This window comes from Thermobia domestica, chromosome 6 (assembly GCF_964235325.1).
Source record: "Thermobia domestica chromosome 6, izTheDome1.hap1.1, whole genome shotgun sequence".
NCBI classification, from domain to species: domain Eukaryota; kingdom Metazoa; phylum Arthropoda; class Insecta; order Zygentoma; family Lepismatidae; genus Thermobia; species Thermobia domestica.
In genome coordinates, this window is record NC_137459.1 from 115,203,288 (window position 1) to 115,223,068 (window position 19,781).

Below are 19,781 nucleotides of genomic sequence, written 5' to 3' on the forward strand. Positions count from 1 at the left end.
CATCCCTTTCTGTAGTGAAACTATGTGGGACATGCCCCGAACCATATGAGCTCCCAACAGGAATCGAATCCGGCCTCCCTCGTCAAAAATAAGTACGCTAATCATATAGGCACGACCAAGTTTTCCATATGTACGTAAATCATCCGATCGGGATCGAATTCATCACGGTTTTAGACTCTGACCTGCTACATAAGCGTGGGAAATGTTATCGAGTATTCTATAGTCTTTAGTTCCCGAGTTACGGACGGTCAAATTTTGCGTCATGAATTCCAAAACAAAAACCCACGCACCGAACTCATCCGATTGGGATCAAACTGAAATGGTGGTAGATCTTGATCTCAGTGAAATATGTTTTGCAGGCTCTGGCTTCCCGACTTATGCCGGATCGAATTTCTAAATCATTGGACACAACGAAAACATAACAAATACTATTTAAAAGTAACAGTTAAAGGCCAGCCTTGGAAAGAAAAAAAATCTAATGAAGGACGATTTTTTTTTTTTTTTACTATTGTGAGTATTTCACTTGTATTGTGGATGGGACAAATTATATTAAAAACATCACTTTCGTAATTTTTGTCATATTAGGATTCTCACATTGCACTTCACAGTGTTGCATAACTACATGTCTTAAACGAATAACGTTTTCTCGGTTATCAGATTATCAGAAATGAAGACAACATAAATGATGAAAAAAAAAAAAAAAAAAAATAGAGATATATCAATCTTCAATTTTATATTTTTTATTATTATTATGGCATTTATTCCGAAGTTGGGCGTCCGCTTTCGCCACGTTTTTTCGCTGTTATCTCCTTTCCACACTTTCTGCAATTTGTTATTAGGTTCATTAATCCGTGCTCTTCACAAACTTTTAAAAGATTTTGCTCGTTATCAACGTACTGCTTCACAAATGTTAAATCTGTTAGTTCATTGCCCTTGTATTATACATTCGCCATGTTGATAACATAAATGCTCGTTTCCTTCCTACAATGCAACTGTTCGGTTACTTTACGCCAAGTAGTTCCCTCCGCTCGCCATATAGTTCCATGTTTATAACCACTTATATATAACAAATAAACAGATTTTTCGAAACTCTTATATACGAGGGCTATCCAGAAAGTAGATTACGTTTTCGTCTGTGTCCGCTAGGGGCGGGGCTAGCGCGGCCATCTTGGGGTCAGAGCGTTGCGCAGCTCAGTCGGCATCTAGCCGTGCTAGTGAGAGGTTCGTGCTGTGCTCCGTTAAGATACTGTGACGGTTTGAAATGTCTGCGTTAATTGAAAATTCCGCGAGCTGCGAGGTGCGTGCAGTAATAAGGTTTCTGACAGCAAAAAACTGTAAACCGATAGAAATCTATCGGCAGCTGTGTGAAGTGTATGGGGACAACATTATCACTGAAGGTGGAGTGCGACAGTGGGTCATAAGATTTGAAAATGGCCGAACCAATGTTCACGACGAAGATCGAAGTGGGAGACCCAGCAAAGTGACTGCCGAACTTGTCGAAAAAGTCGATGTTAAAGTCCGTGAAAATCGAAAGTTCAAAATAACGGAACTTTCTTTGAGTTTTCCACAAATTTTGCGAAGTTTGTTGCACGAAATCATCAGCGAAAAGCTTGGTTACCACAAGTTTTGTGCAAGATGGATTCCAAAAATCTTGACAGAGAACCACAAAAATCAGCGAATGGCTGCAGCGTTGCACTTTTTGGACGCCTACAATAAGGATGGTGACTCTTTACTCGATCGCATCGTTACTGGTGACGAAACATGGGTGAAACACGTGAACTGTGAAACGAAATTGCAATCAATGCAGTGGGGGCACACAGGTTCTCCCCAAAAACCCAAGAAATGCATGCAAACAATGTCGGCAAGGAAGATGATGGCGACTGTTTTTTGGGACAGAAAAGGTGTGATTTTGGTGGACTTCCTGGAAAGAGGCACTAGAATAAACGCTCAAAGGTATTGCCAAACTCTGCAAAACCTCAGAAGAGCAATTCAAAACAAGCGCAGAGGAATGTTGAGCTCTAAGATCTTGTTGATTCACGACAACGCCCGGCCCCACACGGCAAATGTCACGCGTGAAGTTCTTGAATCTTTTCAGTGGGAGTTGTTTCCTCATCCGCCGTACAGTCCCGACCTGGCACCGAGCGACTTCCACCTATTCCCAGCAATGAAGAAGTGGCTGGCTATGCAGCGTTTTGATGACGACGAACAGCTGCAAGAAGAGGTAACGAAGTGGTTGAAGTCGCAGGCGGCCGAATTTTTCGACGAAGGAATTTCCAAGCTCGTACATCGCTACGATAAATGCCTTAATTTGAATGGTGACTATGTCGAAAAGTAGTATTTGTGTGTGGCTTTCATCTGTATATAATAAAATTTGTTTCCTATACTTTGTTGATTTTTTATTCCAAAACGTAATCTACTTTCTGGATAGCCCTCGTATTATCAAGCACACAAACGATTAAATTAACCATATCTTTCCTGTAAATTAAAAAAAATATGCTGGAAACGGACGCCCAACTTTGGAGTTTAACCCATTATTATTATTATTATTATTATTATTATTATTATTATTATTATTATTATTATTATTATTATTATTATTACTTAGTGTGTGTAATTACGTTTTCACTATATTTTGGTGAGCAAATCATTTTATATTTTCGCTACGGAATTCCTTAGTTTCAACAAAAATACAGTGTGCCCATAAGAACACTATCATACTTTAAAGTCGTATTACGTCGCTTTGGATAATGGTATTTAAATGAAATTGGTCACATTTGAAAGAAAATCTCAAATATTTTTGTGCATGTCAATAATGGACAACAATGTCAATAAAGGACGGGATCAAACACACAAAAAATAAATTCACTCATGTTTACTTTGTGATTAGTCGATATGGGTTCGTTGTTGGATATTTAGCAGGCAGTTGTTGTTTCTGCTGGAGGTCACTTGGGAAGCTTTTATGTTTCTGTACTGTTATGCTGTAATGTGCTAACGTAAATTTATTTCCTTTCGTTGTGTTCCAGGAAGATGGATTGGACGTGCCGGAAATAATGATAATGTCTTCTAGACGTGGCCGCAGAAATCGCCCGACTTGACGGTCTGTGACTTCTTTTTATGGAGTTACGTAAAGATTGTTTCTATGTACTCCCATTTCCTCAAGTGCAAGTTCGTATCAGTACTGCCATCCACTCCATTTCATCAGATATGTTGGAGCGTGTGTGGCGTGAATGGGAATATTGTCTTGATATCTGGATCACTACGCGTGGGACCCACATTCAATGTCTATGAGGTATAGTAAAATAAATATTTTAGTTTTTCTTTCAAATCTGACCAATTGCATGTAAATACGATTATCCTAAGCGACGTAATATTTTTGTGGACACGCTGCATTTTATATATACACACAGAGTGCAACACTTATTTTGAAACGAGCTGGTAACTTTTAAACTATTTGATAAAAAAAAAAAAAAAAAAAAAAAAAAAAAAAAAAAAAAAAAACGATTAAATTTTATAACATGCAAATATCGACAGGGAGACATTTTTTTTCTGACATACTCCGCAATACCAATTGAGTGTTATCAGCACAACAAAGTTGCATTTAAAAAGCATGGCACTACGTGAAGTCATTTATTTTCAATCTACATGTCAAACGAAAATTTAGAATGCCACACTTATTGTTCAGTGTTACAAAGTAAGGACGCTACATGATGGATCCATAAACATACAAATTTTGGAGGCCTCCACAACAGAAATAACTCAAGTGAGAGGGACGTGTCAATGTACATCGAAAATACCTTAGTTGAATACTGTCACCATGATATAATATATTTCTAACAAGTAGGAACGAAGTTACAAGGGACTGAAATTTGACTTTCTTCAAAATATTTTATTTCGAAAAAGTGCTTAGATAAGTATCACATCCAGTCACACAGATGGTTTTTACTAAACGTAGATAACATAATGCCCCTTACAGCAATTCGATATAACAACCTTTTTCGGAGATATAGAAGGTATAAATTACTATACTGCTTAAAATGACGTAGTGGTATTTTTTTATTATTATTATTATTATTATTATTATTATTATTATTATTATTATGTTGCTTTCCTCTGTTTCTAAACAATACAGCAACAGTTTTTGGTAACTGCAATCACAAGCTCTTGAAATTACATAATTTTAAGCGATGTTGTAAACTTTACCAATGTTCATTATATCTTTGGAACGGGTTGAGGTATCAAATTGCTGTAAAAAATTGTGATTGTTACGTCTATCGTAAACCATTTTGTAAACCGTTTGGATGTGATACTTATGTAAGCACTTTTTAGAATTAGAATATTTTGAAGAAAGTCAAATATTCAATCCCTTGTAACTTTGTTCCTACTTGTTAGAAATACGTCATACACTAAAGTACTTCCGATGTGCATTGACACGTCCGTCTCACTTGCGTCACTACTGTTAGAGACCTCCAAAATTTTCATGTTTACGGATCCTTACTAGGGATGATACCATACCGGGTCCAAGTACCTTGATAAAACCTATATATCGTCTGGAAGTACGAAATCATTTTCAAATCATGGGCAAACCCAGAACCTGACCCTATAAGGGGCCAATTTGTTGGTGTTTCGACCCTATGTATGGCATATTCGACAGAAGTAAAAATAGATGTTACGATGTATCACGCATAAGTACCTGAGTCCATCATGTTCCCCTTTAACTCATTGCTAGAACGTGACTCTGGCAAGAGTTTGCTAATACCGCTTTGCACCCAGACGTACTCATTTGGTCAGTGTTGCCAACGAATTGTAAATACAATGTGGCAGATGGTTTCTCTACCACTGGACGTACATCCATGTAACTTTGCATAAACATCACTCTTCACTAGGTAAAATATACTGTGAACGTATTCCTATTTCAAGGACCCCAGTTTGTCAGTGTTACCAACCAATTGAAAAAATGAGGTGTAAAACAAGTACAAGATGTTTATAGACCAAGCTTGGCACAAATAACACACGATACTATAGCAAAGAGACGTTGAGTGGGACGGTCTCCCAACCATTCTAGGTTGTCAGTGTTTCCAACCATATTGTGGGTTTGCCCGTGATTTGAAAACGGTTTCGTACTTCTCAAGGCAAGAGCTTTCAGACGATATATAGGTATTGTCCAGGTACTTGGTCCCGGTATGGAATCATCCCTAGTTAGTTTGAAACAATAGTAAATGTGGCATTTTAAGTTTACGTTTAACACGTAGATTTGAAATACGTAATAACCTGACGTAGTGCCACTTAAAGTAAATGCGACTTTTTGTTGGGTTGGTAACACTCCTAATGGGTTGATATTGTGAAATATGCCTCCCTATCGATATCAGCATGTTATAAAACGTCATCGACTTTTACCCAACGGTATAAAAGTTATCAAATAGTTTCAAGATAAATGGCTAACACCATATATATATATATATAAACAGAATTGTGATCTCCATCCATAACTCTAAATAGTTGAGCAAACGCTTACTCGCATGTTACATACCTGTTTTTGTATTCATCCCAATGTCTATACATCTGCAATAAATACTTCTGTGATCTCTCTATTAATAGTGCTTCCTTGTGAGCAAAGTTATTCAGTAGAATGCGAAGATTCTGTCCAAGAATTACTTCGTCCTTTGTCAAAGTGGACTAAACAGGAAAGAGAGAGAAATATACCATATACATTAAAGCAAATGTATGATTAGCTATTTGTCTAGCAGAGCTAAATGTGGACACTAAATTAGCAAAACAAGAAGGATCACCTGCTTTCGTCTCTCCTTTTCCTGTCATTTAAGAACAAATAAAAAACTGGAAATCAGCAGCAGAGAAGGGATAGAGTTTGGGATATAATGCTCACAAGAAACAAGTAATAACTGCTACATTGCCCAGGTATTAAAATGCACACATCAATTTATATTCCTCCTATACGGTACCCTGCTATAGTTAAAAGGCCTAATTCTTGACAGAGAACTAATACGAAGTTATTACACAATTCTCAATGTCAGTATTTTTTTCCCTTGAATCTCTCTGTTATTATTAATTTCTCATGTTTATGGGCAATAACAGCCAAACCTGACTCATGGTAACAATATTTATACTGTATACTGACAACCATAAAAACTCCGAAAGATAATAAGGACACATGAGGACGTTACAGTTTTAACGAAAAAAGAAAAAAGAAAAGAAAAAATCACGGTACCCTGGCTGGAGACAATTTCAATCTTGTTAAATCAGTAGCAATTGGCTTTCCACTGAAATATAACTATACAACTTTAATGTTACTGTAAAAGAGAATATATTGCGTTGCTAGATTGGTGCATTATAACATTGTCGTTTGGCGGCTTCGTTTGACTCATAAATCGCGCAAAATTATCAAAGGTGGGTGAGTCAAATCGAAACCGCAAATGATTCGTGATGATTTTAATATGCAAATTAAAATTGGCATAAAATGTCTCCGTCAGACAAGGTGGTGTCCTATTATTATTATCTGTATTACTCATGCTAGGTTATGAGGATCTGAGATTAGATCCACGGGGTTCGAACCTCAAGTTCCAAGCCCAGTGTTTATTGATAGTAACGATAAGCAATTAATAAAACAATTAAATTCGGTTGGTGCAACCCTATCTCTCGTCGGTGTCTCCAAGGTTTCAGAGTTATAAATACGCAATTAATTAAAACTACATATACACATAATTGAAATTTTCCAATGAGTATACACAGGCTGCAAGCAGTCCGGGGGAGAAGCTGATGAACCATGATTTATATATATATAAGGTTTTTTAACTGATCTTGTATGATTTTGGGGTGCTGATTTCGAATCCGATGAGTGCCACTCTGTAAACCTTGGGGAAACTTCGCAAATAGGGAGTAAAGAGGGGTGGTGTTCTTCTATTTTCCATGTCTTAAATTACTGGATTATCTCATCATAGTTTCATTTTTCTCATATCCTATTGACAGTAGAATGCCAATTCATGCATATGTCATAAATAACCATACTAGTAACCAATTAACGGAATTTGATAATCTCACAAATGTCAGGGTTGCCAACTATCATTAAAATTTACAAAAAAAATAATTTTTATACAGAATATTTTATTTTACAAAATTTCAACGTAAAAAATGTTAAGAACAAGAGAAGTATCATATATATTCCAAATATACTATCCTTAAACTCTCATATGAGCTATGAATAAAAGCCAGACAATCACTAGAACTGAAATGGGGAAGTACAAATTTTAACTTCTAAATACAAAAGTAAGTACAAAAGTAACGCATTCGGAACAACTCAAATATATATATATATATATATATATATATATATCGTAAACGATTTCCAGTTTGTCACTTAATCATTTGTGAATAGTCTTAAACGTGTTTGTCGTGTAAAAAATCTACTTTCTCTCTTGAAGGTCATAGTTGCCAATTATTACGGAATTATGTTTTATCGTATTTTGAGTCGAACTTTTAGTTATAAAAAACGTAAAAGTAAACGAGTCTACGCAAAGTATAAGCAATATTTTTATTTACTTTTCATGTCACTTCCAATATGCTATAGTCATAGGAAAACTGGTTATTCGGGAAAGCTACAATTGCGACAGCGTTATAAGAACTGTTTCTTTCGTAAAATTGAGTAATATTTTTCTTACTATCTAATGTTAATTTTTCATGCAGTACAACAAACGAAAACATAACCAACTATGTTTTTCCAATAGTATCTCCACATGCTGTTGAAAGCATTAACGTGTGTTATTTGGATTTAAAAAAATAGCATAAAACTATCAGAATCAACGCACATGGAAAGCAGTGGACTCCAAGTTACTATTGTAATATTACTGCATGAGGAAAAAAAAACGTACGCCGATGAAAGCAAATTTCTGCTAATTCTTCTCTCTCTTGTTCGTCTGAAATTATATGAAAAGTAAAAATATTGCATATACTTTCGGGAGATCTCGTTTACTTTTACGTTTTTATCATTAAAAGTTCGACACAAAGTACGATAAAACATAATTCCGTGTTAGTTAGCAACTATGGCGTTTAAGAGAGAAGTAGAATTTTTACACGACGAACACGTTTAAGGCTATTCAGAAATGATAAAGAGAAACTGAAATGGTTTAGAAGAAATATATATATTTGAATTGTTCCGAATAAGTTATTTTTGTACTAAGCCATACTTAGAAGTCAAAATTTGCACTTCCCCATTTCAATTCTAGTGATTATCTGGCTTTTATTCATAGCTCATATGAGAGTTTAAGGATTGTATATTTGGAATATATATGAAGGGTAAGGGGAAAAAAGAAGGAATGTCACAAAACTGCATTTTCGAGAAAACTGCGATTTAATATTGAAAACCGCGTAAGAAGAATAGGGTTAGTTACATCTTTTGCCCCTTTTTACATGGACATTTTTACACCTACGTATGCATGGCATATACAGTCAAATAGTACCAAGAGTCACCAACAGATAGGACAAAGCACCCGAAAAAGCACATACAGGAACATTACTTGTTTTTTCCCCTTACCCTTCATATGATACTTCTCTTGTTCTTAACATTTTCTACGTTAAAATTTTGTAAAATAAAATATTCTGTATAAAATTTACTTTTGTAAATTTTATTGATAGTTGGCAACCCTGACTTTTGTGAGATTATCAAATTCCGTTAATTGGTTACTAGTATGGTTATTTACAACATATGCATGAATTGGAATTCTACTGTCAATAGGATGTGAGAAAAAATGAAACTATGATGAGATAATCCAGTAATTTAAGACATGGAAAGTAAGGGAACACCACCCCTCTTCACCACAGGCGGCGCCAGGATTTTGGTAATGTGGGTGCAGGCTAGGATGGGACAACACCTCCTAACATTGTTGCCAGAACGCTCTGCACTTTTGAGCCTTAAGATCTCAAAAATAATCCCTAAGTTTTACTTAAAAAAAAAAAAAGCAACTTATGAGAGGCTTTAGAAGTCACTCAAATATATCCAAACATGGGAAACAAGAAGTATACAAAATAGAAAGGATTATTGTAGGGAATCTGAAAATCGAAATTAAGAGTGGCACTCATCGGATTCGAAATCAGCACCTCAAAATCATGAGATATCACTTGAAAAACCTTATATATAAAAAATCATGGTACGGCTAAAAATTGCATCTTCTCCCCCGGACTAAAAGCTGTAATAGATGTATTTCATCAACAAATTAATTGATCACCGAAATACTGAAGGAAAAAAAAAAAAAAAGACTACAATAGTGAATCTGCTGCCCGAGTTATTATTAAAAAAATGAAAGTCAGTTCGGCAGTCTCTCTAATTATGAAGTAGAAAGTTTACTAGGCGATTCTCTATTTGCTTAAATTAGGTTGGGATTTAACTGACACATAAAATAATGAAAAGATAATAATGAACTTTAGGTAAAAGCCAAGGAAGTTTAATTGGCAAAACATAAAACTTGAATCGAATAACAACAGTGACAATAAAATAGCAATTTAGTTAAACTGGATGATTTCAACAAGATAAAATAAATAAATAAGAAGATAATAAATAAAATACAATAAAAAAAAAAAAATAAAAATACATGCAGACTTATGTCTCTTACTGAATCTGAAGGATCCTAAATTTCATTATAAAATTTCAAACTATGCCCTTAAATATCAATACAGTTTGGTTAACTTTAAAAATTGTAGGGTCAATTCATCTGCAGTGGTCCAAAAATTATGAAAGTGGTTGCTCGACCATCTCCAAAAATTATAAAATTTTGAGTGTGATGAGCCTTGTGTATGAGAAGGTCAATAACACTATTCACATTGTCGTATGTACAAGTGCTCCTGAATGACGACCATCTTTGTTGTCGGTGGAGTATCATTTTTTGCATTTGCAAGCGTGTACGAAAACTACAGTTGCTCAGGACGTACGAATCAGACAAACACCAAACGAAAACAAATGTTTAGAGGAGAGACTGAGGTACACGGAGAATATATATTCTTGCTTCTAAATAAATATTCAGGGTTGCAAACCAATAGATGAAATCACCGGAAAACGTACAGAAAATTACACTTTTAAAGAGGCTGTATGTTCGAATGGCATAGAGTGGGAGGTTCATACGTTTTGTGCTGATTACTATTGCATGTAAAGAGTCTACAGAAATATCCACAGCTATGATACTACTGACACCGTAGATTTTGGGGGGTCCGAAAGTTGAAGTTTGTGATTCTGATGCCATTTTTGCGGCGTAATATCTCAGGATTGCAAAGTGCTAAAACTTGCTGCTTAGGGTACAAAGTAATTCTGTATGTGAATAAACTATTCCAAAACAAAATCAAGACTGATATTACATGGGAAAAAAAGTAAGGGCATAGTAAAAAACACAAAGAAAGCACGTGCGTGTGGATAGTCGCAGCCCAGAAAAAATTTAAATGTTTGGATCTTTTTCATGCTAGATCTCAAAAACTATGCATGGTTTAGCAATCAGGCCCGCTTTCCTTTGCGTTCAGTTGTGCAAACGCCTGCGAGTGACGTCTGTTCCGTCTTTCTAGCTCCATAATCATTGCCACACCTATATGGGAGAGGAGATTAGCTCCCCTTGCACCCACGACACCCATCGCCTAACTGGACCGCGGTATTTTGAAACCCAATCCCAGTTACGGAAGTTAATGTTTTCACAAGGTTGCGTTATATAGGATAGATAGATGTAAAGCAACCTTAATCGTAGAGGTTCTCATACTTTTAAAGTTGCGGCACCTTTCATAATCCGGTTAGCACTAGCATTTAAAAACATCAACTTAGAGCTTTCACGGAAAGTGCACTGAGATCTCAACTTTGTATACAAATCCATAACACCAACTAAACTTCAACTATTTCATAACTAACATATGTACCCGCATGTTACCGTGGACAATATTTTTTTTTTCTCTCTCTCTCTTCCTCTCCCTGCATTTCATTCCTCATCGTCTTTGATATTAAATCAAGTGAATAACACAAACAATTTCATGATTCTGCACTCAGCAGCTTCGGTGATGATGTGAAAAAGGAAAAGGAAAAAAAAAACTTTTAATTACCCTCTTGGAGTTCGTACTTGCGAAATCCCCTATCTAGAGCCTAGGATACAAAGATAATATGTATACAAAGATTCAAGGTTCTACACCTGACAGCTTAGTAGATTTGGCGAAAGATAAAAAAAATCATTCCCAACCCTCCCATCGCAAAAACCTGTCTTATTTACAGCCGAGTGGCCCGTGTTGCGTGGTTACTAACACTCTTGCCTTTGGTGCGAGCGGTACAAGATTCGATGCGCGGTTTGATACTCGGACGAAACGATGTCACAGCTTTTTCAGGGGCACCATCCTAAGTGAGGTTTTTCATGGGTTTCCCCCATTCATACATGACAAATGCCAGGAAGGTACCTGATACACAGATCTCAAGGTCGGTTCCTACTTTCTCTATTCTTTTCTTCTTTCGCGGTTAGCGTACGCGCCTTTGGCGTGGGAGACCCGGGTTCGATTCCCGGCGGGAGCTCATGTGGTTCGGATTCCACGTTAATCAGTAGGTCCACGTCTCATATAGCCTCGCTGCTGAACGGGACGTTAAACTCAAAATCAACTCTTTTCTTCTTTCCCCTCTTCCCAGATAGTATACTTGTGGAGGGTCGTCATCCCTCATACGTGACGGAGTTAAGGATCGTAGGTGACGGCAATGTCCACAAATATGTATAAATATATAAAAAGTCTAAATCCTAGGGTGCAAGGAGAACATTACACAAAATTTCACGGTTCAATGTGGAAGTAGTTTCGAAGACCTACTGATGATAAAATCAGTTAATCAGTCAGTGGACTTATCCTTTAATACAGGGTGCGGCAGCTATTTGAGAACAAAATAACTTCCGCGGAAAAAGGAGCAGAGACGGAAGATAGAGAATTTAATGGCCACTGAACATCATGTACACGTGAAGACAGATCCAATACAGGATATCATTCTATGAAACCGACATCTTCCGCAATAACAGCCTCTAAACGGTGTTTAAACCGTCGGCAGGCATGATTGAGGCGGGTCCCGGGAATGTTTGTCATGGCATCCACAATCCTGAGAGCCGCAACCGTGTTGTGTGGATGCTTATTAGAGACCCTCTCAGACGTAAAAGTCCAAAGGATTGATATCAGTGGAGCTGGAAGGGGGAGGCACATGTTTGAAGTGACGTGGTCGTTAAAATTTGTGGCCAACCATTCTTGGGTTGAATAGGCCGTATTGACGGGAGCGCAGTCCTGCTGAAAAACATATGGCGTGCCACGTGCTATAGCAGTAATCCAGGGCTGCATAACCATCTTCAACACATCGGTGTAAGCAACGGCGTTGACTCTGGCACCTTGACTAAAGAAATGTGGAGGCATCACGTCACCCTCATTGGTCACGACCCCCAGAACCATCACGAAGGCGGGGAACTTGGTGTGCATGACGGTAGGAAACTCTTCGGATGTTTTACACAGACACCGATCATTTCTGGCTGCTGTCGAGATGCTTCAGCTTGTTCAAAAGGCGCCTGGCGCGGGTCACTCTATTTTTCCTGGTTCTCGCGGGCATGAACTGCCCTCTCCGCATCACGCACGACTTGTAACGGAGGTCTTCATACACCACACGTCAAATGGTGGCCTCGTCAACCTGCTTCTCTCTTCCAAGTGCCCTCATAGACTTCCCTGGGTCCACTACAACAACAGCTTCGACGGAAGCGATGAATTCGGGCGTACTGGTCCTGTCCGAGCGCTGACAATGTCGTTTCCTGTGGGAAATTTTTCCACATCACCACTGGCAGTCGCCAGTTTTATCCGAACTTTGAAGACGAATGACCGGGCGACGTTCAGGAAAGCAGCGATTTTGGAATCGGCGTGTCCTGCAGCCAAGGAGACGATAACTGCATGCATCTTCATTTCTGAGGCGGGCCAATATAAAGCTGAACCATCATATTCTTCCAGCGACTTCTATCATAACAAATAATATACAACAGTTATTGAACTCGCAGTATAAAACCTATTTTTATCTATGAACACAATATAGTTATAAATCATCGACTTTCTCAGTGTTTGCTATAATGCTTTACTAAACGTAAATGCAACTCTTTTATTATCCGTCCTGGGATCGAACCGGGAATCCTTCACATTAGAGATTAGTGGCCAGTACAAGAGAACTGACTTTCTGCTCACGTGGTGCACGTAACAAAAACACTTAATCCTTCAATTTAATGTGAAACCAATTTACGAATTGTCAGTATTTTTAGTGACACACCTATTCCCATTAATTTTCCATTGAAACATAAATTAAAGAAATTAAAAAAAAAAAGTGTAAGCAACACTTACTGAATTTTCAAAATTAAGAAAAACATACATTATAAGAGATAACGTATTAACTCAAGTGTTTGTGAAATATATATAGAACAAACAATGATCGTGTCTCGATTCAAAGGAATGGGTTCAATGCCCTCAAGGACGGTTAAATTACTGTTACATACAAAATCTTACCATACGTGTCTTTTTTTTCTGCAAAGATGGCGGAAAACTTAGTACTTTTTCCTCTTCAGAAAACATAGCTACCAGATTTCGAAGATCCGAAACTCTATCCGCAACGAGTTCGAACTCTTTATCTACCGGAGCATGTGGTTCCGTGTGCCGTGCTTCTTCAGTGGAGGTCCCTTCACTACTCGTTGAGTCATATCCCTTTGTCATTTCTGGATCCACCTGAAAAGAAAAGAAAAAAGCGTGAATCTATATTTTGAAATAATATATTAAAAACAAATTCTCATTTTCAATTCTTAAAAACATACAGGCACATACTTGTTAGTATAACATAAGATATATATATATATATATATATATATATATATATATATATATATATATATATATATATATATATATATATATATATATATATATATATATATATATATATATACGAGGTCTGATTAAATGTTCAGGGCCATAGGTCAACTCCGTTGCACCAGCAGTTTAGCTCCACACTGGTAAGGTGCTAAGTTAAATGAACACAACGCTGTCAATTGAGCAGGCTGTTCCCTTGGACCCTTACCATATCAACAATACAGCATTGTTTGAAAACGAATTCCAAGCGTTTTAAGTTCCCTCGCATACCAGTGTGCGCATTCGCTGTCATTTTTATATCGACCCGTATTGACTTAATATTGTTTATGTATTAATGCTACGGTGTTCAAGATTGTATTCAAAGCTCTTTCCATTATATATACTATTATATAAAAGAGGAGTGGGTGACCCATCATAGCCCAGGCCATACTACTGTAAATACTAACGTGAAATTTAGAGAGTATACTAATTTTTGTTACGAAAGTAATGGATAATGAAGGATTTTCCGAAATATACATTCTAAGGGGGGTAAAGGGAGTTCAAACTTTCCCGCATGAATAATGTACCTTAGGAATCCCTTGCGTTAGAGAGATGAAACTCGGCATATTATTTATTCATGAAAATAAGAGAACATATGTTGCACATTACAGTGTTTTCGAAAATTCTATTCCAGCTGAAATTTCCCTTTGTTTAATCAGAAAGTGCCGAATGTGAGGATTTGTTTCAGATAGTCACAGTGATGAGTTGTTGATATATATAAAGTGATTTTTTAGAAGACCTTTTGTTTCTTGAGATTAATTTTAATTTCTTTTCTAAATATTCCTATACAAATATAAACGGTTCATTTCATTCGCGTCATTTACATATAATAGAAAAGAAAGAGAGAGCGAGAGAAAGAGAAGGTGGGGGAAAACCTACACTAAATCTTGTGCAAAACAAGGCAATTCATATTTCGTTAGTTGGATAATTCCAAGAGACTATTAGGTTTAAAATCTAAATAACATTTCTAAATAACTGAAAGTATGTACAGTATTCTTATTTCAAATGAACATAATAAAATATATAAAATCATTATGACTTTACTTAAGAACGTAGAATACCTTAAAAAAACAAAACTTACATTTCTTCAATTAGCGATTTTGTTACTGTATCAGACTTCACCGACGGAGGTGAAGAGGGTGAGGCAGTCTGTAATTCTGCTTATTATTGCACACAGTGTCTTGAGATGAAAACTTTGAAATATTAAATCGCATGCGCCAAATTGACTGGTGGAATACTGAACTTCCAAAGCAAACCGAAGATAGTTTGATGCAGATTCAAAATGTACACAAGTAAAAAAGAGAATTTATTTCAAACGCTCTTTCCACAATGTACTCTTTGCCTACAAAATGGCACTGAAAACAATATCTTTATGAAAAGCTGTTCTCGTTACACTTTCGACATCATTTATAACCAAAGGAAACCCCTTTCTGGAAAAAAAATCTGAAATAGGTATTTTCCTGTATATATATTCCGAATCTGAATAAAAGATTACCATACATTATCGACTTCGGTTCTAAATAATTTACTTTCGATCTGTTCTGGAGGTTGAAAATTTCGCTATTTAATAGAGCACTCAGAATATAGTTTTGATAATATTTAATATTTTCACAAAACCTATTTTTTCTCAGCTTTAAAAAGGTAGAAGAATGGACCTTATGTACGAAATTGTTATTCATTGCATTTCAAATCTCATTTTAAAGACAAAATAAATTTTTACCTTTCGAATTTTTGTAAAATGATTAGAAGGTAGGTTTATTTTCTCGCGGACATTCTTAAAATGAATGAAAAAGTTATCACTATTAATTTTAGAACAAAAATAATTTTTTTTGTCTGAATAGTCCACTTTTGATCTGTTTCGGAAATCTCAAGTAATACCGCTAATTTCGGGACATGCGATTTGATATTTCACGTCTTTACAACTCAAATTAAAGACCTCCTACAAATTCCGCTTTAATTGGGCTCAACAAATGGGTAGAAATGCATAAAAGCTTTTATTTATTTATTTTTGAGATATAAGGAAGATAAAGTTACGCATCTCAGGTAGATATATTTAAATATATTTTATATATATTTTACTCCTGTTTTTAAATCATGTCGGAGATATGAAAGATTGCTTGCACTTTTTCCGTTACGCACTAGTACTAGAACTTCTGTAACTTACCTCACTGGTATTACTACTGCGAACTCCATATCTCCTTATAGATGATCTTGTTATCTTTAAAGGTAATGGACTATCTACGTGAGTTCTGCTTCTCTTCCGAGATCTCAAAGTTCTTACACACTGAAAGAAAAATTCCTTTTTTTATAGTTACGTGATTTAAGGGTAGCAAGTATTTCTAGTTTTTAAATTCATCCTACTTTCTAGTTGCACCACAACGCAAACCTTAACCGTGTTCACTATCAGAGTGATCCCAGTTGAAACAAATCCACGTAGTTAGTTGGTAGTTGATTTGTTACAGCAACTGAAATACAACATAGAAGGGATGCATCCAAAGAAAATAGATGCAATTTTAGAATCCATAATAAACCAATAAATAAGATTTTCATTTATTGCTAAATATCAAGATCCAAAATGGAAACGAAAAAAACTTCTACATCATTATGATGAGTAAATTAACGAAAAATTTTAGTATGAAATCTCGTCACGGGAATGGTAGAGGGATACAATTGTACTTTGTTTACATTAGGATCACTATGAGTGAATACCGTTTAGTGATCGATAGTTTAAAGAATTGTAACTGTTTAAGATTACAAGAAAGAAAGAAAGAAAGAGAAAGAAAGAAGAAAAAAAAGAGAGAGATTTTGGTTACTGACTTCGTCATTCGAAGTTATCTGTAAGTATTAACAAATATACAGTAAATAGCACGTAATATGAAAATAAACTATGTATCAAAATAATGGAAGGAAGGAATTAATACGTCGCTGCACTCCTTTTAGCCTGCAGTATACGTTGTATTCTTGTTCATTACAGCTTTGTGACAAAAGCACCAAATATATATTAATAACTCTTGTGGAACAATTTCGGCAGTGTAACATGACCTTCAAGAACCTTCCTATTTATTTCCTTATTCTCCTTTATCTTATTTAACAACTTCAGACACGCTACCTTTGAAATGGGGTCACGGTAGTTCAGTGATAGAGCGCTTACTCCTGCTGCGAGGGGTTCCTGGTTTAATCTCAGGTAATGAAAATGTATGATAAACAAGACTGTCTTGTTTTCTCGTTTTCTTTGACTCTCATTCTAGGAATTCTTTCATAATAATTAGCTTACATTAACCATCCGTCTCTATAAGACTAAAAGAGATCAAGCATGGGGCGTAAAGGACTTAGTTTCATTTTAGTTCTTCCTCCTAGAATTTGTTCTATTCACAGAAATTAGATAAATCTAGCATTGTATTTCTCCTCCTTTCAAATTCTTAAGTGTTCTAACTTAAACAACGTATTATGACTTACTTGCTGAAATATTGTATTTGGTGTTTATTTTCCTTATTCACCTTTTCATAAATCATCCTAGGAATTATCTGATGTCTTCCTTGTGCCATAGCTAATTGTGCACTAATGGAATCTACAACTAAAAATAATGACTATCCCCTTTTACTCGCCCTTGATCCAACATTTCGTTCTTAAGTTATTGTTTTTCAATGTTCCAACAAATTTTTGGCTGCTCATAGCGCTGAACGCAAGCATTTTTTACACTCAGGTTAGCTACACATTTTTTTTAAATATATAGTTTTATCTTGGTGTCAAGAATTGCCTCCCAAACGTTGTTGGTGTTGTTTAGAAACACGCTGTGTATGTTTGTTGCTCACCCAGTTCTTTCTTCTAATTTGTGACAATAAAAAATAAGGAAGAAAACTACATTTTTTTAAAATACTGCCATTTTATATTGCTTATAGTTTAATGATAATACAGCTTATATTTTCATTTTTTCGTAGTCTCTCTCTCCTTCCTCAGTATTCTTACCGATCAAACCATCCCATTAGTTTTATCTGCCCCACCTGAAACACTCTTTACTTTGAACTTTGTAGCACTATCACGTAACTGCATTGAAAATGGACACCCAACTGGATGCTTCACTACTTATCAGGATTTTATTTATTAATTCTTTTCTTTCTATTCCCTATCTGATGAAGAGATTAGCGAAATGTATTATAGAACATTTTGTAATGTTATGTGATAATATTTTTACTATTATTCGTAAGTAGTTATTTTGTATGCCTATTTGGGAAAGCATGTGGCGATTAATTGGAACATAATATTTTACGACCATCTTCATAGTTCTGTGTGTTGTGTGTATTAAACACTAGCACAAATGACCGACTTCACACGGGGAGAATGTCTATGCACAATTCGAAAATAAAGAACTGAGTAGAACAGCCTCAATAGCGACTTCGATATTGCCCCTATCAATTTCCGGAACAGCTGACGTGCAGACTCTTGATTAAACTGGGATTTAAATTGTCATCAAGGTTGTCACCAAGCAGCTTAGCTTGCTATCTCGTAAACCGTGGATTCGACACTAATTTCGGTCACTTTGGACGTTTTATTTCCCGCCAGTTCTCACCCACATGCCAGCAGGGGCTGGACTTAATCATCGGGTGTGTCACTATTCATCTTAGCGACCCCCAAAAATTGACACTAATATTAATATTTATTATTATTATTATTATTACATATCATTCCTTTCCGTTCCTCCAGGAGTGTCTTACTCCCACAGTATTTTTTTCCAGATTTTAAGTCATATGTCCACTTTTTAAAAGTGAGTTTACGTATCGAGTTTCATCTTCCTAAAATGAGGAGTTTGTGAGATACTTTTTTTCTTCTTTCTTTTTGGCGTACATTTTAAATAACTTCTTCCCCTTTGAAGCCTCTTCCTCCCCACTTAGCATACGCATTAGAAAATTCTAATAGCGTACCAATCTCTTCCAGACTTCAGTTTCTTCGATACAGTTATCTAGAAGTATGTCAAGCGAACAGTGTGGATTTGTAATACCAGGCAAACATATAAATAATATTTTTTAAATATTAGATTGTAGCTTCGCTGGTTCTATTTTTGCTTATGAAGTTCATTTTTATAGTAAGCACGTAAGTTGCTGAACATTGCATTTAACGAGTGATTTTAATAGTATCTATTATTTTTCGAGTTTGGTCTGGATCATCACTACTGAAAACGTACCTTTAAAGCACTAGGACTAGCTTCATTCCGTTATCTGTTTACTATGAGAAGTTTCTCAGCCTCTACGGATATTCAAATTCTAAAAACAGGTTAAACTAAATATAGGATTAGAAATTAGATTTCTGAGATTTCGGCATCTATGGCCATGTTAGCCCGGCACGTATGAGGGATGAAGTTCCTTGGCGATTACACTATCCGAGGAAAGGGAAGGAAGAAAGGATTGGAAAAGGAAGAAGTGGCCTGGAACCTGTATGTTATGTACCATTCCGGTATTTGCTGGTGTGAATGAGGAAAAACTCAATCAGGATGGCTGGCCTGAAAAAAAAAAAAAATTACACATTTTCGATCGAGTGTCCTCACCTGGCCTCAAGCCCGGGATCGTAAACTAAATATAGCTCACACTTCAAACTACTATACGCAGGAATGGTAATGGGAATTTAAGGGACTGTTTTCCATATATATTTTGAAATATAAATTAGCCACACAAGGAAAAGAAGAGGAAAACTGATTTACAAGATTCGCAGTTTCCTGTAAGTACTACATTTTACCCTGTGAACGGCCACAGCACAAAAAAAGGCCGAAATGTACTGGACAAGTCAATAATCATACAAAAACAAAGTGACAAAGCTTTATTTTATTTATATGGTGAACGAATTACAGTACATTCCACTTCATTGTACCA

The 19,781-nt window shown here is 36.0% G+C and overlaps 1 protein-coding gene across 2 annotated transcripts in view; it reads right to left on the reverse strand.

Annotated features, from left to right (window-relative positions):
* LOC145688156 (uncharacterized) overlaps window positions 1-19,781 on the reverse strand; it is a 95,831-nt gene that overhangs the window by 22,841 nt on the left and 53,209 nt on the right. For both annotated transcript variants that reach the window (XM_081761978.1, XM_081761979.1), the window contains exons 7-9: window positions 16,085-16,204; window positions 13,525-13,740; window positions 5,528-5,673 (exon numbers count right to left, since the gene is read on the reverse strand). In XM_081761978.1, the coding sequence (XP_081618104.1) occupies window positions 5,528-5,673; window positions 13,525-13,740; window positions 16,085-16,204 (482 nt within the window). The remainder of the gene's footprint in view (window positions 1-5,527; window positions 5,674-13,524; window positions 13,741-16,084; window positions 16,205-19,781) is intronic.